At 40.8% G+C, this 21,967-nt stretch overlaps 1 protein-coding gene and 1 long non-coding RNA gene across 2 annotated transcripts; both read right to left on the bottom strand.

Annotated features, from left to right (window-relative positions):
* Positions 1-1,500: 1,500 nt before the first annotated feature.
* LOC121766831 (DEAD-box ATP-dependent RNA helicase 7-like) lies at positions 1,501-9,724 on the bottom strand. Its single transcript, XM_042163069.1, has 14 exons — positions 9,701-9,724; positions 9,474-9,608; positions 9,193-9,333; positions 9,000-9,111; positions 8,827-8,897; positions 3,401-3,555; positions 3,192-3,303; positions 2,584-2,685; positions 2,438-2,498; positions 2,197-2,365; positions 2,023-2,119; positions 1,848-1,942; positions 1,630-1,763; positions 1,501-1,529 (listed from the first exon to the last, which is right to left on the bottom strand). Exons 1-14 carry the CDS (start codon positions 9,722-9,724, stop codon positions 1,516-1,518), a joined length of 1,422 nt encoding a protein of 473 aa, XP_042019003.1. The 3' UTR covers positions 1,501-1,515.
* Positions 9,725-11,526: 1,802 nt separating this feature from the next.
* On the bottom strand, positions 11,527-12,627 carry LOC121768223. Its single transcript, XR_006043317.1, has 4 exons — positions 12,541-12,627; positions 12,096-12,157; positions 11,953-12,005; positions 11,527-11,540 (listed from the first exon to the last, which is right to left on the bottom strand). It is a non-coding gene; the product is annotated as an uncharacterized LOC121768223 (long non-coding RNA).
* Between the last annotated feature and the right edge of the window lie 9,340 nt (positions 12,628-21,967).

Genomic DNA, 21,967 nt, shown 5'->3' with positions numbered 1-21,967 from the left:
AAGCTTTGTAGCAAAGGATAATAGTAAATGGTAGTGAGATTCTCCCAAATATATTAGGGTAACTCTTATTCGGCCGCATGTTCTTAGTAGTCGCTATTTTCTCCAATTTTTTTAGATATGTTCCCTAATAGTAGAATTTATTTTAAGCTCATCAGATGAAAATCTAAACATGCATTGTGGAAAATATATTTAGTTTTTTTGGGTAATAGGTGAAGTCTTTGATATTCATTCACTTAATTTTCTTTGTTTGATTTGTAAAATGCAACTTTTCCTGTTTTACGCTCATTATAAGAAATACAAATTAAACAAAAAAGTCAAGAGATGATATTCCTCAATAGTGGTATGTGAAATGCAATTTTAATGTTGTGGGTTATGTGTAATAAGTGATAATCGTTTTTTATTTTCGCAAATTGGTGCAAATAATGTTGAGTGAATTCTAATTAAGTGTTTGATGTCAGTGTTAAGTAAACTTCAATTTTTAGAGTGTGTTGGTTGCTATTCTTTTTTTTTTTTTTTTTTTTTTATTTAGGAGGATCGACGATGGTTCCCCATCTACCCTCCGATGTGACTCGGACCCCCGACCTAACAGTTGGAGGTGAAGCGTCTTACCCCGTAGGTGCGCTTCGTTGTCATTCTGGGCCCACAGGCCCAAGGAGAAATTAATCCCCAAATCTGCACTTCCTAGGATTCGAACCTGCGACCTCCTAGGAAGTGAAAGCTCCCTGATATCAACTCCCAAGCCACTAGAGCAGCTTGGTTGCTATTCATGTCTTGAAATTTTATGGAATTTCAAACAAAATCATTCACTTAATTTCTTTGTTTAAAAAAAATTGTTTTTGGGCTTTGTTTGGGCTTTTCAAATCTTAGCAAGCTTCTTCAATTTGGCCATTTCAGAGAATTCAAACTATTAGCCTAGGTGTCTCATTTTGTTTTCTGTGTGGACTTTCTTAATAATTTGATTTTTTAATTTTTTAATTTATGAAAGTAGGAGTATAATTTTTGGCGACCACTTTTGGCTCTGGGTAATTGGATGGTAGTTGTTGATCTAGAAATATTGTAGCACCTCGGCAGCTCTTCAACATCGATTTACGACGTTTGTTGCCGATCTGTGATTTTTTTGTGGGGCGGTTGAAGAATTTTCTTTAAATTCTTTACTCTCCGAGTGTGTATGGGTGATGAGTAAACTTTGTCTTTGATTTGTGATTTTTGTGGTTGATCGGAATTTACGGCAAGAATTTTTATCATTAATTTAATTATTTTTCTAAGTTTTGGTCGAATATTTATCTTTGTTGAGCTCATTATTTATTCCAATTATTTTTTTTTATTTGCATCTCTTAGTTCTCTTCTCACCATCTACTGTTTCTATTGCCACCACCCACCTCTATAAAATGATCCTCTTCCACCACCACCAGAAAACCTGCCACCTCCTCTCCTCCCCGAGAAACCACCACGGCCACCACCAAATCTCCCTCTTTCTTGCAAATCTGACAATAATGTCACCACTTGCAAGCTCACTCACACCCCCTGCCCTGCAAGCCCATCAATAGTGAGATTTTAGAATTACACAGAGATTGCATGTCAATGTGTATCGCATTTTAAAATTTACCCAGATTTCAAACATAAACTAACCTGCAAGGAATGTATCGAGATCTTCGGTAGCTACATCGAATACAGCACCCTTCCCATCTGCAGTCAACGAAAGACCCTGAATAGATTCAACCTTATCTTCAGGTACAAACCTCCTCAGCGCTCCACAAACATACCTGACAAGAGATTACAGTCAGCAAAAGAAAACAAACCTCCTCAGCGATAAAAAAAAAAAAACGAAATATTTTTCAATTACGTACGAAGGTGAGAAAATGGGCCTTCCACACTCGAGCAGTACAGTAACATGGTTCTCCAATGAGGTGAGAAGTGATCGACTCTTGATTTCGGTATAACCCTGTAAAACAAAGATACATTTATCTTGTCCGGTTTACCAAACTAAAATCTGTTTAATAGAAGTACAAGGAGTAGACTTACGGCAGCATTGGCCAAAGCTTTAGCAAGAAGGTCTGTTGGGGTTAAATCAGAAGAGTCGAGTAGTTCTTCAGCAGCAGCTTTGAATATCGGAATCACACTGAGAAAAATTTACAGTTACAAACATGGGAGCTATAGTATTATTGTTTAGATAACTCCATTGCATAAGGGAAATACCTATCAGAAATCTCGTTGATTTTTTCAGCAGCTTCAACACCAGCTGATTTAGCTATATCAGATGGCTGTGGAGCACTTATACGTTCGAATTTCACACCTGATTCTCTTTCTATTCTGGCAAAATTAGACTTCCTATGATCATAAAGCATCACAGCGACACCACTTTTCCCTGGAAAAGACATTAAAATGACAAATAAAACTCCAGCAACACATAGTAAGAATCAAAATATTACCAACATACCAGCTCTTCCTGTTCTTCCACACCGATGAATGTATGCCTCTACATCACGAGGAGGCTCACACTAAACACACAGAAGAATTCTCATTTAGGTGTCATGTGATGAAAACCACATCAGCCAAACAAAAAAACATGCTGATAAAACAGACCTGAATAATTAACTGAAAATCATCAATGTCTAATCCTCGTGCTGCTACATCTTTAGCCACAAGGGTAGAAAATTTGCCTGGTCTGAATGCTTTAAGAATTACCTGCAAACATAAAGACGCATTATTAATAAAAAACGAAACCCGTACAAAATATGCGAAGGTCTTTTAGTAGTAATTCATTAAGCCTCCATCTTGGCAAGAATTGACGACCTCAGAGAAACATTGTACTATGGCGACATTAAAAGCATCAATTAGGGCAACAACAAAGCATCTACAGAGAGAATAATATTGATATAATAAAACCAAAGATTTATTTATTCATAACAATAAAGCTTAATTTGTTCATTTTCTCCATAGCTCCAAAGAAATGAACAAAACAACAATTGGATTTTTTTTAAAGTAAATTATATATTAATGACATCAGTAACAAGTTTTGATGTATTAGAATCAAAATAAATGTATAAAACAAAACAAATTATGTTGCCATGGACAAAATAAGTCTATGCTCATTGGTGGTACTCACAAAAGGTGTGTAGCATAACATACCACATAAAAGATATGTAGCATAACATTCCTTATAATCAGAATATAAACAAAGAGTTCCTTACCTCACGGGTAGACTGTTGTATGTCACCATGCAACGAACGTGCTCCAGGAAGCACACCAGATAGTGTGGAAACAGAATCCTTAGTCTCTACAAAAATAATAGTGCGTCCTCCACTGGATTTGAGAAGAAAGAGTAAGCTTAAGACATTAGCAAAATGGAAAAGTAACAAATAAAGAATAGTTTAGGGAAAGGATAAAGAAAAAAACAAACCTGCCATAACAGCTAATGATATCAGGAATGAGCTGAGTTCTGGCAGATGCAGTGCAGGGAAGGACAAAATGCCTTACATTGGTGCTGGCTTTCATTTTCTCATTACCAACAAGGCCAACAGTTTTCTTGTCTGGTTTTAAAAATTTGGAAGATATCTGATATCATAAACAAAGTACGTTTATTTAGAGAACAAAATTGACAGTCTACAACCAAATTCTAGCTTGAGTAGACAGCATAGTTAAACTAGAAATGTAATGCTATCAGATACGCGACTCAATCTTGTTATCACAACGAGATCGATTCCGGAACGAGAAGAACGAATACTTGATATGAAAATGAATAAGCAAAAAAAACAATTCTTGGAGAGTCAATGGAAATCTTGTGTTTTATTTGTGTGGAAGATTACAAAACTCTTGGATGAAAAAATTCTTTTTCTTTTTCCACAGCTCGGCTCTATTTAACTAACACTTATCTAACAACTAGTTCAAACCTAACGGCTTTCATTTAAAGCTAACTAACTAGTCGCATCCGACGACGTGCATCAGTTAATAACAACTGTTAACTCCGAACTCGTTTAAGTTCGGCCAACACCGAGCACCAACACCGAGCACTGAGCACCGAGCTCAACACCGAACATTGAGCTCGGTTAATCCCTGAGCACGACTACAAACTCGACCAATCACCGAGCATGATTGCAGTTCGTCAGATCACTGAACAGCATATCGGTCCCTAATCGCCGAACAGTATATTGGTAACCGAACTGAACTGATTGTGCAGTTTTGCCCCAATCCTCATAACAAATCTCCACCTTGGGACATAACTGGACAATCCATAGATTTCATCCATCTTCCACAATCACTCCAGCTGAATCAGATTCACCAAATCCATGCAATACTTCAACTTAAGTCCGGGCAACACCTTTGTTAGCATATCAGCTGCATTGTGCTCAGTAGCTACCTTTTCAATCTTCACTGAGCCCATTTCAACTTCATCCCTCACAAAATGAAGCTTAACATCCACATGCTTGCTCCTCTCATGGAATGTCTGATGTTTTGACAAACATATGGCACTATTTGAATCACATAATACAGTCACAGCTCCTTGATCAACTCCAAAATCCGAGCAGATTCCTTTCAGCCACATGCTCTCCTTTACGGCCTCAGCCATGGAAATATATTCTGCCTCAGTTGTTGAGAGTGCCACCACAGATTGCAAACTCGACTTCCAACTTACAGCAGCTCCATATATGCAGAAAACATAGCCGGATTGGGACTTCCTTGTGTCAATGTTAGTAGCAAAATCAGAATCACAATATCCCAATAGAGGCTGTGCATCAAAATTCTTACTTCCATCAAACAGTATGCCATAATCCTGAGTACCATTCAGATACCTTAGTATCCATTTTAAAGCATGCCAATGCTCCATACCTGGATCTGCCATGTATCTGCTCACAACACTTATGGCTTGGCTGATGTCTGGCCTTGTACACACCATGGTGTACATGATGCTTCCCACTATGTTTGCATATGGGATTTTATCCATCTCTCTTCTCTGACTATCATCTTTAGGGCACTGATTTACACTGAGCTTAAACTGCTGGCTCAGGGGCACACTCACTGGTTTGCTTTTATCCATCTGAAATTTCTTGATCACATTCCTGATGTAATCTTTCTGAGTTAGCCATATCCTTTTCTTGTCTCTATCCCTTATGATCTCCATTCCAAGGATCTTCTTTGCATCTCCAAGATCCTTCATATCAAATTCAGATTTCAGATCACCTTTCACTAACTCCACCTCTTCCTTATGCTCTGCAGAGATCAGCATATCATCTACATACAATAGTAGATATGCCACAGCAACTCCACCTCTTCTCTTGATGAAGACACAATGATCATACAAAGACTTCTCAAAACCGATCTTATGCATGAACTCATTGAACCTGAGATACCACTGTCTTGAACTTTGTTTTAGACCATACAAGCTTCTTTTCAGCAAACACACCTTTCCTTCATTTCCTGGTTGGACAAAACCAGGAGGCTGCTCCATGTAAATTTTCTCTTCGAGCTCTCCATGAAGAAAGGCTGTTTTGACATCGAGTTGCTGCAATTCCCAATTTCTCTGAGCAACAATGGCAAGTAGAATCCTGATGGAGCTATGCTTTACCACAGGGGAGAATATTTCATTATAATCTACTCCCTCCTTTTGTGTAAAGCCTTTGGCCACCAACCTGGCTTTAAATCTGATTTGATTGTTGTTGAAGGCCTCAATTTTCTTCTTAAAAATCCATTTACAACCAACTGTTTTCTGATCAGTTGGCCTCAACACCAAAATCCATGTGTGATTTTTGTACAAGCTATCAATCTCCTCCTGCATGGCTAATAGCCACTGATCCTTCTCCGGACTCCTTATTGCTTCCTTGTAATTTGAAGGCTCATGATAGTCCATCTCCTCAGCTATGGCCAGTGCATAGTGCATCATATCAAAATCCTGAAATCTGGAAGGGAGCTTGATCCTTCTTCTGGTTCTGTCTCTTGCAACCAGTCTCTGTGGAGTCTTGATGTTACTTTCATGTTCAGAGGATCCACCAACACTGGTTTCTTGTGAATTTCTCACAGTATCTGGTGGACTTCTTACAGCATCAGATGAGGATTCCCTCTGACCCTCCACCTCAAACTCAACAGTCTGAACTTGCTTCATGAAGAAAGGCATTTCAGATTCCCTGAAAATAACATCCCTAGTGATGACAACCTTCTTATTCCCTTCCTCACAGCACCATAATCTGTAACCTTTAACTCCAACCTGATAGCCTATCATCACACATCTGAGAGCCCTTGGTTCCAGCTTTCCTTGTTTGATGTGAGCATATGCTCTACACCCAAATGGTCTTAATTTTGAATAGTCTCCATAAGATCCATACCACCTACTATCCGGAGTATGATTTTCAATGGCAGCAGAGGGGCATTTGTTGATTAAAACAACAGCTGTGGAGGCTGCTTCTGCCCAAAATGGTTTTGACATTCCAGATGCTATCAACATGCATCTTACCCTTTCAAGAATGGTTCTATTTATTCTCTCGGCGACCCCATTTTGTTGTGGGTTGTGAGGCACCGTTCTATGCCTTTTAATTCCTTTTCTCTTGCAAAACTCATCAAACTCATGGGACAAAAATTCCAGCCCATTGTCAGTTCTTAGGCATCTCAAAGGCTTCCCCTTTTCTAGCTCAACTGCAGTACACCACTCCTGAAATTTCTTGAAGGTCTCTGACTTTTCTTTCATGATCATTATCCAAACCTTTCTTGAAAAATCATCAACAAATGATAAGAAATACCTGCCTCCTCCAATGCTATTTACTGGTGCAGGGCCCCATATGTCACTGTGAACATATTGGAGAGGTTGTGTTGAGTTATGTTTGCCCACTCCATATGGCAGCTTCTTGTTTTTGCCAAGAATGCATTCTTCACACGATCCAATGGCTCTTTGTATCTCTGAATCAGCCATCTGAATAATGCCTTGCTTTACCAGCTGCATCAGCCCAGTGTCCCCCACATGGCCCAGCCTAGCATGCCAATTGATGGTCTTTTGTGTGTTGTTAGCTGTTCCAGCAACTGCCTCAGCTTTCAGATAATAGAGCACATTGTTTCTGACAGCCTTCATGATCATTTGGCCATCCTTTTTGACAAGCATCTCTCCACCAAAGAGAGTCAATTCGTAGCCATTCTTCTCAAGAAGACCCAAGGATATAAGATTCCTTTTAATGGATGGGATGTATCTCACATCAGTGAGAGTTCTGAAAATTCCATTGTCCATCCTCAAACATATGCTCCCAACACCCCTTACATCACACACATGGTCATCTCCCAGCAACACCGAGCCTTCAGATTCCTTTAAATCTTGGAACCAGTCGAGATTGGAGGACATATGGAAACTGCAGCCTGAGTCCATGATCCATAGCCTTGATAATGGGCTATCCTCCACCACATTGAGAGCTCTTGCCTCTTCAATTTCCTCAGTGATAGCTGCTGTACCATCTCCTTTGTGATTTTCAGATTGCTTTTTTCTTCCAAGCAAAACAATTTTGCTTGATGTGTCCTGGTTTCTTACACCAGAAGCAGCTTCTAGATTCCTTTTGATCTCCTTCCTTAGATGATCTTGGCTTCCACTTGTCAGATGGGGGTTTCTTGAATTTGAATTGTTTCTTTGAAGTTGCCTTCACATTGAGGCTTTCAGCAGCTTGATCGATTGGCTTGCTGACACATTTCTGCATTGCCTTCAGCTTTAATGCAGAAAATACCTCCTCCAAAGTCACTTTCGAATCCCTTCCAAGAAGTATTGAGTCTTTGAATTGCTCAAAACTCTGAGGCAGAGCATTCAATAACATCAAAGCTTTATCCTCATCTTTCATGGGATCATCCACACCCTCAAGATCATCTATATACTTTCGAAAATCTTCCAGCTGATCCGCCAGATTCTTGGAGTCAGAAAATCTAAAGTTGAACAATCTTTGCTTGAGATGCAACCTATTGGAGATTGACTTCTCCATATATATTTTCTCCAATTTCTCCCACACTCCCGCGGCATCATCCTCTTTCTGAACCTCCCTCAAGACTCTATCGCTGAGGCACAAGACAATCGAGCTATACGCCTTGTATTCCAGTTCTTGACATTTCGCCGCATCCATCCCTTGAATCTCTTTCTTGTCCGTCTTGGATTTCACATAATCCCAGACGCCTTGCTGCATCAGAACAGCTCTCATCTTCAATCTCCACAGGCCGAAATCATTTTCGCCGGTGAATTTCTCAACGTCGAACTTTGCGGTAGACATTGTTGAATTCGTCGTCCTTCTTCGATTCCCACAGACGGCGCCAATTTGTAATGCTATCAGATACGCGACTCAATCTTGTTATCACAACGAGATCGATTCCGGAACGAGAAGAACGAATACTTGATATGAAAATGAATAAGCAAAAAAACAATTCTTGGAGAGTCAATGGAAATCTTGTGTTTTATTTGTGTGGAAGATTACAAAACTCTTGGATGAAAAAATTCTTTTTCTTTTTCCACAGCTCGGCTCTATTTAACTAACACTTATCTAACAACTAGTTCAAACCTAACGGCTTTCATTTAAAGCTAACTAACTAGTCGCATCCGACGACGTGCATCAGTTAATAACAACTGTTAACTCCGAACTCGTTTAAGTTCGGCCAACACCGAGCACCAACACCGAGCACTGAGCACCGAGCTCAACACCGAACATTGAGCTCGGTTAATCCCTGAGCACGACTACAAACTCGACCAATCACCGAGCATGATTGCAGTTCGTCAGATCACTGAACAGCATATCGGTCCCTAATCGCCGAACAGTATATTGGTAACCGAACTGAACTGATTGTGCAGTTTTGCCCCAATCCTCATAACAAGAAACATACTTGCTTGACCCAGGACGGCAAAGTAGCACTAAAAAGAAGCGTTTGAACCTTGCTAGAATCCTCAACCTTGCCTTCATAAATGAATATCGGAAAACTTAGTTTAATTGGCCAATTTGCATTACTATCAAAGACAAATATGGATAAGATCACACCAAATTATGTTACGTTCATACCAAGAATGAGTTCAACATCATCAACAAAACCCATCCTCAGCATTTCATCAGCTTCATCAAGCACTCGGAACTTTAAGGATCGAAAGTCAATATTTCCGCTCTCTAAGTGATCCTGTCAGATAACACAATAATAAGCAGTTGTTCTAAGCGAATAAAACTAAGAGTGAAATAAAAAGGATAAGGGACACCACACCTTAATGCGACCAGGAGTGCCAACAACAATGTCAACACCTCTTTTCAATTGATTTAGCTGCGGTCCATAAGAAGACCCTCCATACAGGACACAGCAACTCAACCCCAGAGCTCCGCCATAAACTTCGAAGTCCGCAGCCACCTAGAACACAGAAAAAACATGGTATACAATAAAAATTAAAATAAAAAACATTGAGAAAGATATAACTAATGTCTTAAAGAAAAAAGAACACAGCTGTACAAGAACAAAAAAACACGGTATACGCCCAGCTGGTTGAGTACCTGTGCGGCCAACTCCCTCGTGGGCAAGAGAACAAGAACACTTGGTGCCTTTCCATATCCAGTCTTCCTCGATTCTTTAGCAGGACCATTTGTCAATGATTCTAGTATAGGCAACACAAAGGCCAACGTTTTACCCTGATAGAGATTTCAAAGTCAAAATTAGATATGTAAAATGAAGCGGTTGGCCTAACAAAACGTGGAAAACTAAAAAAGGGTTTCACTATGACCAAAAGGATGGTTAGAAGCCTCATGGTGCACAACAATCTGAAATTTACAATTCCAACAACGTAACATAGCTACCATACATCTGTGACAGCAGCAGTATTGTTAGGGTCGCGGGGCGATGAGGGGGACCCCGGGTCGCAGGGCGACGGGGCGAGAGACCCACGAATCGGGGCGCCAGAATAGCCGAATGATGATTATATTTGTGTCTCTTTTATAAGTTTGTTGCTTGAATGTTTATCACATCAAATAAATCTACATACATCATTACTCCATATTAAAAAAAAGATTAGACGAAAAATATAAATTTGTAAACAACATAACATAACTAAATAACTAAATTTTATTATTATTATTATTCATTTGTATAAATAATGTATTTACAATTTTTATAAAATGCTAGATAATGAACAAAAATTCAATAAATCTCCATTTTAAAAGTAATTATAAATTCTAAATCACAAGTTACTACATACTACATTTCTAACTTTCTATTCTAAGAAATAGAATTAATTAAAAAAAATCACAAATCACTATTGTAATTACAAAAATACAATCTTAAATTGAATAAATAAAAAAATTATTCAGCTTTAATTTATTATACCTAAATAATTGATTATTTAATTAAAGGGGAAAGCAGCATTTATATAGTTGTGTTAATAAAAAATGGATTTGTAAATAAAATAGAGTACTTTTATTCAGTAGAATAACTAGAAGTAAGTAAAAATACAAATTATAAATGATGAATAATGTTATTGAATAGAATAAGATACGAAAATATGTTTGATTAGGTTAGGTTGTAGGTGCTAGCTCTGTCTATATGCGATTTGACACCTTCTACCTTTACTTTTTGTAAGTCTTCACATTTCCCACTAAAACTACTTCATTTCTCTTTCTTCTTCAATCTTTATCTGTATTTTCTATCTCAATTCTCTCACAAACACAGGCTCACTTAACGGGGAACCATAGCAGGGAAACCGACGATCTTCTTCTTCCTCGCCCCAGCCGGTCGCCCCAGCCGCTCGACCCAGCCGCCCCAACGGCGACCCCTGTATCTCGTCCCACCCACCCACAATGGGGCGACGTCGGTTTCGACCCTTGCGACCCGCGACCCAAGCGCGCTCGGGCCGCGATACTAACTACCATGCATCTTCGACTCTGCTACAGTTGCTACTACTGCCCTATAGCTGCTACTCTGCTACAGCTACTGCTACTCTGCCTTGCAGCTCTACTTATGCAACAGCTGCAACTACTACCACCCCTATAGTTTCAGCTACTACTATTGCTGCCGATGTTTGAGGAAAAACATTTTTGAGAACTTTGTACCAAGCTGGACAATATAGATGTTCCAGCTTGAGGGGGTGTTAAGAATATTAGTATTCTGTCCCACATCGGTGATGTGACATAGCCTAGCTTAGTCTCTTATACTATATATATGTGACATGTGTTGAGCAATAAGATACACCAAATACACTACTACTTTCTCTACTATGTCTATTTACTTTTCCGCTTATATCTATATTTTACTGTTCTACAAGATCATAAGATAAAATTGTTGAGCCAGATAAGTCGGCAAAAGAATATTCTAAACACCATTGTCAGAAACAGAATATGCAAAATTAGATGCAAGGGTTGACTTAGTTAAATAAAATGAATACAGCACTTCCGTATGTCACCAATAAGAGAACCAAGTGAGAGTAATAAATCGCCAACCTCCCATCATAAACAAGAGTAAGCAAAAGCAGCTCCCCTGATTTAGTAGAGAACACAGCAACATCATTAGTTAACCATGTCGCAGTGGTGGCATCAAGCTCCGTAGTAAATCCAAACCTAGGCATCTCTTGACTGAAAGAGGAGTGCATATACATTAGAATAATGCAACTTCTTAGTAATAAAGGCTAGGTGGAGACATCAAACATTCTAACCAAAGTTTTTAACAGTAAGCACAATGTTTACAAGTATCACCTTTTAAACCAACAAACCTATATGTACAATAAGTAGTTTTTTTAGGGATGGGACGGAAGAACACTGTATAACCTATCCTAAAAGGTGGCACTGTGCTTTGTGATGCACTCATCCCTACTGTAAATCATTATAAGAGGCAAAGTCAACAATGAACCAATAGTTAGTCTAATAATACATGCACGGTCTAACTTAAAAAACTAGTAGATTATATTGAATGGTAATACATCCTTCTCCACATATTATAGAGAAAAGAAGGGACAGAAAGAAATAGTGAAGAAGGCTGAAATTTCACCTTCCATCTGCGGGAACAGCAAAATTGTTCAACCCCAAGTGGCATGAAGCAGACTGACCAATTAAGCATCATCAGATATAGAGCAGGACAAAAAGAATGGAATAGCAAGTGATACCGAAGATGCAATGCCAAAAAGAGCAAACCTGGCTATGATAATGAATTGTATTTGCACCAATTACAAGAACTCCGCCAATAGGTGAAGGAACTGCAAGGAGCTTGCATGCATCATGAGGGAGATTCTGAAAATCATATAGAAAAATATTGTAAGTAGTTCAAATTTACGTCGGTTGGAAATTAGAGGGTGGTCAGCTTTAAGCTAGAGTACAAACTCCAACGTTCTTCCTTTGTAATTTATCAATGCCTAAGAAAGGTAAAAACAGAAGATAATTGAGGCATCATAACGAAGGCTTTCTCAATGATGGATGTAGGTCATAAAGTTAACCTCTAGCACCACAAAAATAAAATATGCAATATTAACGTTAGCACGTAAAGAAAAAGAATTCCTAAGACATGACATGACAAGCTCTTTGGAACAATTACATGAGACCTTATAGGTAAAATAAGAGGATCATATTTATAAGCACTGACCATTGCTGACCATATGAGCGGATGCTGCTTTAATGTTGTATTGACGCTGAGTGCTGAAACCATACAAGTGTGATGTTTCCAAGCAACCCTACCAGCCCATGTAAGCTCATGTTCATGAAGGATTACCACAACAGGCTCAATATAACCTGAAAATTAGCTTTTAATCATTCAAAAAAGGAGTGGCTAGGAATTTGTTGAGGTTCATAATGAAATGAAGTTGCAGATAAAAGATATACAAACAGATCACAAATTAGTTGCCTGAATCTTAGAGAAATATAATCTGGATACTGAGGACCTAAAAGCAAAAAACAAAAGATTAAATAGAAATAGAACCACTGATTAGACCAAGCAATGGCTTCAAGTAATATATTTATATTAATGTGAGGGGAACTTTTTTCAAAAAAAACAAATGAGACATCTTTTGTGGGACAAACTAAAAAGGAAAGTGTGACATTTACCTTGGGACGGAGGGAGTATTCTTTACGATTGTCGATTAATGATCGAGTTAATTAGTGGATAAGATTATTTCGAAGCTGTATGTGTAGGGGCAATAATTGTCACATGAACGGAGTAGCAAACAATGTCACCCCCTTAGTGTAGAACTAGAGACTAAAATATAGCCCTTTGATCTAAGTTTTGATGGATGAGATGAGATATTGCACAAATAATTTCCGCCATTCATCCTAAGAGCAATTTACTCCATCCCAATGGCTATTTAGTCATAATACATTATTATAAGATATTTTCAGTTATCGAGTGAAGTTATTTCATTATAAGATGAAACAACGTGATTATAAGATGAAGAAATTATATCACAAGATGAAGTTATTTTTTTTGGACTGTTCAAATTTTGTTCATTTTAATCGAAATATTTTCATTTCTCGGGTGAAGTTATTTCATTATAAGATGAAGCAGTGTGATTATAAAATGAAGTGAGTGCATAATTAATTTCTAATTTCGATTAATTTTTAGTGTATTTTTGTGGTGAGTTCTGATTTCACAGTGGTTTTTAAGATATGAGTTTCGATTTGTTTGATAGTTCAAATTTGGTTCATTTTAGCTATATACCGTGAATTAATTACATTATAAGATGAAGTTATATCGTTAAAAGATGAAGAAATTTTATCATAAGATTAAACTATTTGTTTTGGACTATTCATAATTGGTTCATTTAACCAAAATGTTTCCAATTCTCGGGTGAAGTTATTTCATTATAAGATGAACTACAGTGATTATAAGATGAAGTGATTGAATGACGGTAGTATAGCAATGGCGGCGATGGCACACTACATTGGGGTCGAGTTGAGGGTGAATTTCATCCCGGGACTGACCTCAAGTCGCTGCCCGATCTGATTTCGCGATATGGAGTTACTAAACATGTGTTATTCCTGCGATGACCTTAGAGCAAGTCCGATTGATCAGCGGTTATCTTGAGCATGTCCTGACCTTGAATTCTCCATGGAACATGGAATTGGTATATCAACTACAAATAATTCACCAGATCAGTGTATATCACGACAAGATTCAGAATCATATTTCTCAAGCTTGATTTCATAGTTAAATTGGCATGATTTGATGAAGGTACAGAAGAAGAAGATCGCGGTAGTAGGGATTTTCCATTGATGTGGGAGAAGCTTGAATCCTCCACGGAATGACGTCGAAAATAGATTTCGAATGGTAGAAACAAATTTCTGTCGATGAAAGGGTAATTAGATGATGAAAAACAATGAGAGAATTCAGACGATGAAATCAGAATTCATAAGTGGAAAACGCAAAATTAATCGTGAATTTCAAAACAAGATACTGAAGATTTGTTCCAAATATGCGTGCCATGATTTAAGGAAACATAATACAGTGGGAATTACTTAACAACCCTTCCGCTAATAAAATAATGATATTTGGTAGATTTTAATATGACCGCTAGATTACAAAAACGAATGGATGAGATTTGATCTCTAGTTCGGTCTTTAAAATTAGTTCGACATTGAATACAATCCTTATATATATATATATATATATATATATATATATATATATATATATATATATAAACTGAATTAAATAGAAGAATATTAAGTACGCCATAGAAGTGTCTAATCTATTAGGAAAAGGTAATAGTAATCGGTGAAAGGACTAACTACCTCGATAATGTTAATTCGGGCATTCGGCTATAACAAGTCAAAAATTTGTGATAAGGTATTGAAGAGAAATAATAAAATAGAAGAGACTACTTGAGAACTAGATGAGGCAATGTGACGACATCACCTGCATCTCTTTGCATAAGACTAGTAGAATTTCGAGGACGAAATTTCTTTTAGGAGGATAGAGTTGTAACACTCCAAAAATAGGGTTAGACATAATTTACTTTTCCGACAAAAGAAATTGCCGAAATAGGATAATCAGTTATAAGTGACGAAATCAATAATAAACATATATAATTAAGTATGAGTTACATATTTATGTATGGCATAATTTTATAGAGAAACTGATACAATAGTAAGTAAATTAAGTGAGATTAGAAAGAATATTAATAATTAACATTGAATATAAGAAGAGAATGATTAGTCTTTATTAGGAATAAAGTATCGTCTATTTTATATTGGCAAAATGAAAATAAAAAATAAATAAAAGGATGAGAATTTAATTTGAATTACTTTGAAACTACATCTAGAAAGGAATAAAAAATAGATATAAACTAAAATGATGCCATTTGTCAAGGGAGGAGTTTATATAAATGAGAGACGGGGGGGGGGGGGGGGGGGGGGGGGGAATCGACAGTCATTCTCCCCAAAAATATCAAAACCACCATAGCTGATAGCCATTAGTCTTCATCTTCAAGTTTTGTTCTTGGTTGAATTAAACATGTAATTTAGTGTCAAGGACTAAATTAAGGTAATCCCCGTTGTCCTCCAGTTAGATTTATAGTTTAGATAATTGATGGTTGGGCGAATTTTTGATAGTAGTAAATGCAGGTAATGAATATAGATCACGACACAAGGAATTACGTGGTTCGATTTACTGAGGTAAATCTACGTCCACGGGAAGAAAGGAGGGCAAGATTGTATTGCTTGATCTGGTTTTCCAGCTTACAAATACAGACTTGCTATATGATATTTGATGTAGGCGCCAGTGATGGTTGGGCGAATTTTTGATAGTAGTAAATGCAGGTAATGAATATAGATCACGACACAAGGAATTACGTGGTTCGATTTACTGAGGTAAATCTACGTCCACGGGAAGAAAGGAGGGCAAGATTGTATTGCTTGATCTGGTTTACAGCTTACAAATACAGACTTGCTATATGTTATTTGATGTCTCCCCCTCCTCCTCTATCTGATCTAAGTTCTATTTATACATTGAACTAAGATCGTGGCTTGCATCACCACTAACTAGGTCGTGGCTTGCATCACCACTAACTAGGTAGTGGATGTCGTGGAGGTCATGAGATCCTGCATGGGTCCACTATCTCTTTGTTTGGTCCGCTATCCTGCATGAGACCCTGCATGAGTTGACACCACTAAATAGATCGTGTAGTGGAGGTCGTGGAGGTTCTGCATGAGTCCACTATCTCCCAGTTCGGTCGAATACTGAGACCGAACTTCTGAACTATTGCCGAGCAGCTTTTGCCGATCTGAGAGTAGAGCTTGATTGGTCGGCTTTTACCGAGCTGTAGGCTGGGGCCGAACTCTTTGGTAATGCCGAACTGATTGGTTGGCTTTTACCGAGCTGTAGGCTGGGGCCGAACTCTTTGGTAATGCGGCTGGGGCCGAACTCTTTGGTAATGCCGAACTGATACTCTTCCTTGGGCTTTGGGCTGATGGGCCGTCACTGCTATTGGGCTTGTTTAGTACGTACCCCATCACTACCCCCCCCGAAAAGCGAAGTGAATCACTTCGGCGAAGCGAGTCACTTCGGCATTCTGGATAAAGGTACGGGGGAGGCTGACGTCAGGGGACGTGCCTTGCGCGTGACTGCATTAAATGCGACAGTAAAATCCGACCGTTGAATCCTGAAAAGGTGGGATTCGAAACGGTGCGATGATTTTGAAATCTTCTCCGAATCTGATAAATACGTCCTTTCTTCATCATTTGAACACTCTTGCTATTGCTTCTTCTGCATTCTCTCTCTTTTGCGTAAAAATTTCCTTCCACTTTCAAGAATTTCTTCAGAATTTCTTCAGACTTTCAAAGAGTAAGAACCATGTCTTCTTCTTCTTCTTCTGAGTCAGGTAGCGGTAGGAAAGGGGGTAAGGGGTCTTCTAGCCGGAAAGAATCCGGGGAGAAGACCGTAGAGTATTTTCACAGCATCTTGAGTAAGGATACTGTGATATCCCTACACGAAAAATATTTTTTTCCTGGGGGGAAGGTTGCGATTCCCGACGACCTTCATAGGGCTGACTCGCCGCCGGAGGGTTACGCCACCGTTTATGAAGCCGGCTTGGAATGCGGGCTTCGTTTCCCTCTTCCCCCTGCCTTTGTAGAGCTGCTTGATTTTTTTCAACTCCCTTTAGGTCAGGTGACTCCGAACTCTTGGAGGCACTTATCGGCCTTTGCTGCCGAACTGCGTAGGTTAGATAAGGATCTGTCTCTGAGGGCAATCCTTAATTTCTTCCAGTTTAAGAGAAAAGGATCTTGGTTTTACTTGATCCCTTTACAGCCTTTTAGGGCCTTCTGCAAAACCAAGTGGCCGAAATGGCAAAATCGCTTCTTTTTTTATAATAGGACTTCGGCTTCGGACTTTTCCTGGAGAGGGCCGAAGTCCGTTATTCCTCATCCTCGGGTAGAACCGTTGGACGAGCTCGAGGCCGAGCTCAATAAGATTCCCATGATTAGGAAGCAGTACTCGGAGTCTGAGCTCGTCAAGGGCGACTTCGTGTTCGACTCCTCGTCTTCGGACGAAGAGACTGAGGGTGAGGATTTCTTTTTTATGCATTACTGCCTTGACGACGAAAACTAACCTTGTTTTCTTACTTTTTGGCAGTGAACTTGCTAAACAAGCTCGGTCGCAAATCCTCCGAATCTAAGGAACCGGAGAGGCCGAAAACCAGCAGCTCGGCGTCTGATGCCGAGAAGAATCCGAAGAGGCAAAAGACCTCTTCGGATCCAAAGAAGCCGGAGTCGACTTCGGCAAGGGGGAAGGGGAAGACCCAGAAGCCCCCAAGAGCGCCAGAGAAAGACGTGGTCTTGGCGCCTCCTTCGGAACATATCTGTGAGCCATTTTTATGGCCCACGGACTTCGCCGAGGTGAATTCTCTTCTTGATTTTCTGGCCTTGCTTTTTTCCTGTATTTTTTGTGGCCCCTCGGTTGACTTTTTCCTTTTTCCATTTTCAGAGGAACGATATGCTCTCCAAGCTCGTCGCCGTTGAACTCTCCAAAGCGTCCAACGATTATGCTGAGATGCAGAGGAAGTTGGCGGCTGCTCGCCACCAGGCCGAACAGGCTAAGGCAGACTTTGAGAAGGCCAGAGCTGCTAGGATCTCGGCCCAGGATGAAGCCCAGTTTGCCAAAAACCAGCTCGTCATCCAGCGAGAGCAGACGAAACGGAGGGATGCTGCCGCCGTGGTTGCCCAAGGGGAGGTTCTCCGTGCTTTCGCGGAGAAACTCTTTCTGAGCAATCAATTTTCGGCCTTTGTCGGTGATCTGCTGAAACTGATGACCGATAATGCCGAGCAGGGGCCCGAAGTTGTTCTGCCGCTGTACGGCCGAGAGATAGCAGCTCGTCTCCAGAGTCTGCCGCTCCTTGAGGAGCTTGCTTCGTCCTCGGTCCTGCTTTCTGCTGACCGAGTTCGTAGTTGCCGAGCTGACCGGGACGAGAATATGGAGGCTATCTTTGCCTCCTTAGGGCCAGTTTCACCCGCTCCAATTTTCCACGGAGAGGGTGAGACCGAGCAGCTTGATCAGCAGACCGGAGACTAGGCAGGCCGAGCAAGAGGTGCTGCTGATCGGTGATGGGGGCACCGAGCAGGCTGGGGGGAGCAGGGAGGCCGAGGCTGAAGCTGAGGCAGACAAGGAGAAGGAAGCTGAACCTCACCGAGGAGCCGGAGACGAAGCTGGCGGAGTATGATTTCGTCTCCTTTCTCTTAGTTTAGTTTCTTCCTTCTTGTAAAATGGCCTTGAAGCCCTCCTTGTGTAAAAAATTTTTTCTTATGAATGAAAAAATTCTTCTTTCTGCACTTGTGTCTTCGTATAGCTTTTCGTACTCTCTTTTACTCCTGTTGTGGTTTACTACCTGCTCAGTAAACTGAAATGCCGAACTGACATAGCTGCTTTGTATTCTTAACTCTTAAGGAGCTGGAGGTACTTCACTGGAAGCGGCTGTACTCTTCCGCTTTAGACGAAGCTGAGAAAAAAGCCATGGCTGACCAGATGAAGAATGACGAACTCTTGGCTTGTTTAGTGAAGCTTGAGGCCGACAATAAGGACTTAGAGTCCGAAAAGAAAGATCTGGAGGCCGAACTGAATACTGCTGTCGCTGAGAGGACTGCGTATGAGGATTTCATCAGCAGGCGCGGGGGAATGACCATCTCTGAAGTTCAGGAACAAGTTGACGAACTGTGGGAGGAATATCATGTACTCCGGAGGAACAATGCGCTGGAGAGATCGGCTTGCCAACAAGTTGTGAAATCATTGCGGCGCTGGGCTTCTCGGTACGACATCGTTCTTTCCCGGCGTCCTTCAATCGAGAGATTCCTTAGGCATTTCCCGCCAACAGATGCTCATACTCCTGCTCAAACCTCTGATCCACTTGCTCAAAATCCTACTCCAAATCAGCAACGAACTCAGGAGCAACCGGAAACGTCAAGACGAGAACGGACTCAGGAGCAACCGGAAACGTCAAGACAAGGACGGACTGAAGTTCGTAGAGGAGCTGTGATTATGAGTGAGCAAGATCAACAAATGCTTCGTGAAGAGACTCTTCGCCGCCGAGGTGCCAGTACTTCCCGGACTCAAGGAAGAGGCGGTAGGTCGATCAGAGCATCTCGTCGACCTGCTTATTCTTCAGCTGCCCGGAACGCCCGAACTCGGCTTCACGAGGATTTTGTGAATAGATGGCTCAACTTTAGCAACCAAGGACAGTAGAATAGTCCTTTGTAATAGCGTAACGCCTTCTCGTAGGGCAGCAGAGTTGTATGCCGAACAAGTTTTAATAAATGAAATCTTCATTTCGCTTCTATCACTGCGTATTTACAGCTCAGCGAAAAAATTTCATCGTGCTCGTCCTCGGTCTTATGAAGTAAAGTTCTTTGACCGGACTCGTCCTCGGTCTTATGAAGTAAGCTTCTTTGACCGGACTCGTCTTTGGTCTTATGAAGTAAACTTCTTTGACCGGACTTGGTCCTCGGTCTTATGAAATAAACTTCTTTGACCGGACTCGTCTTTGGTCTTATGAAGTAAACTTCTTTGACCGGACTCGTCTTTGGTCTTATGAAGTAAATTTCTTTGACCGGACTAAGCTTGTGTCCTAATTTGGCGAGTTTTATCGCTCGGATCGGACTTTCCCTTGTCCTAATTTGGGGATCGGACTTTCCCTTGTCCTAATTTGGGGATCGGACTTTCCCTTGTCCTAATTCGGCGAGTTTTATCGCGTGGATCGGACTTTCCCTTGTCCTAATTCGGCGAGTTTTATCGCGTGGATCGGACTTTCCCTTGTCCTAATTCGGCGAGTTTTATCGCGTGGATCGGACTTTCCCTTTGTTGCAGTTCGTTTCAGACGAACTGCTTGTTTCTTAAGCTGAATTGTGGTCTTGTATCCTCCTTAGAAGCTTGGACTCACAATCGTTGGCTTATATATGTTCTAAAAAGGGGATCAGCCTTCGAAGAACAAGATACCTCAGTAACATTTGTAAGAGACGACACGCACATAGACAGACAAAACGCACATAGACAAACAAAACGCATATAGACAAACAAAACGCATATAGACAAACATGAAACACAAGTAAAAAACAAAGAAAGCACATACCCCTAGGACCGAACTAGACACAAGACTGACTGACCAGACTGTCTCTTACAAATGGAACTTCATGAGGTTGGAAATGTACCATGTTCGGGGTACTTGTTCTCCTGACATGTGAGTCAATTTATAAGACCCTTTGCCGAGGACTTCTGACACCCGATATGGACCTTCCCATGTGGGTTCGAGTTTGCCCAGCTTTTCTGCTCGGCTTACTTCGTTGTTTCTCAAGACGAGATCTCCCACTTGATATTGCAGCTTTTTCACCTTTTGGTTATAATACCGGGCTACTTACTCCTTGTACTTGGCTGCTTTTATGCAGGCCAATTCTCTTCTTTCTTCGGCCAGATCTAGTTCGGCTCTCAGTCCGTCATCATTCATTTCTGAGGAGAAATTTAGAGTTCGGGGACTGGGTACGCCGATCTCAACCGGAATCACGGCTTCAGTGCCGTACACCATCGAGTTCGGCTCCGGTGTGACTTCGGTCATTTCGCCTGCCTCTGACTCCGGCTGCTGTGATTGCTATGCTTGATGGTGCCGATCTGATTGCTCGGCACTTTTAAGCGCAATCTGCAAACACTCGCTCTTTTTTGATCACCTCGGATGACCGCTATCCCTCCTTTAGTGGGGAAGGAGTTCGGCGAGGAAGCCTCTGATCGCTATGATCGGGCTTCTTTTTGTCTTCTCTAGATGAGCTGTCTAAAGACCGTTTTCGACGGTCTGCCTCATCGGCACGAGAAAACTGGTCCGCAATGTCCCACATCTCTTGAGCTGTTTGCGGACTGCATTCCACGAGCTTTCTGTAGAGAGCTCCGGGCAGGATTCCATTTTGGAATGCCGAAATGACAAGTAGATCATTGAGATCATCTACTTGTAGGCATTCCTTGTGGAATCTCGTCATAAAGTCGCTGATCTTTTCGTCACGACCTTGACGTATAGAAAGCAGCTGAGCCGAAGTGCTTCGGGCTTCCGCTTTCTGAAAGAACCTCCTGTGGAAAGCATCCATTAGATCCCGGTAAGATCTAATGCTGCCTTGGGGAAGGCTATCGAACCACCTTCTTGCGTTCCCGATAAGCAGCTCGGGAAACAGTTTGCACATATGGACCTCATTGAGACCCTGGTTCACCATGTTATACTGATAGCGTCCCAGGAAGTCATGAGGATTCACTAACCCGTCATAAGTCATTGACGGAGTTCGGTAGTTCTGTGGTAAGGGAGTTCGGGTGATATCGTCCGAGAACGGAGTCTTCAATGCTCCGTACATGGCGAACCCGACATCTCTTCGGTATGGAGGAGATGGAGTTCTCCTGTGATTCCGGTACCGAGGAGGAACAGGAACATGTCGGGGTTGAGGATTCTTCTTCCTGGAAGACACGGCACTACTGCGGTAGTGACTTTCATGTCTGGATGAGGAGGGAGAATCCACCGTTTTCGTCTCCGGCTTTTGGCCCTTTTGCAGGAAAATTAAGAACT

Source organism: Salvia splendens, chromosome 15 (assembly GCF_004379255.2).
Source record: "Salvia splendens isolate huo1 chromosome 15, SspV2, whole genome shotgun sequence".
NCBI lineage: Eukaryota > Viridiplantae > Streptophyta > Magnoliopsida > Lamiales > Lamiaceae > Salvia > Salvia splendens.
The sequence above is the reverse complement of the archived record's forward strand: the minus strand, read 5'-3'. Positions and strand labels throughout refer to the sequence as shown.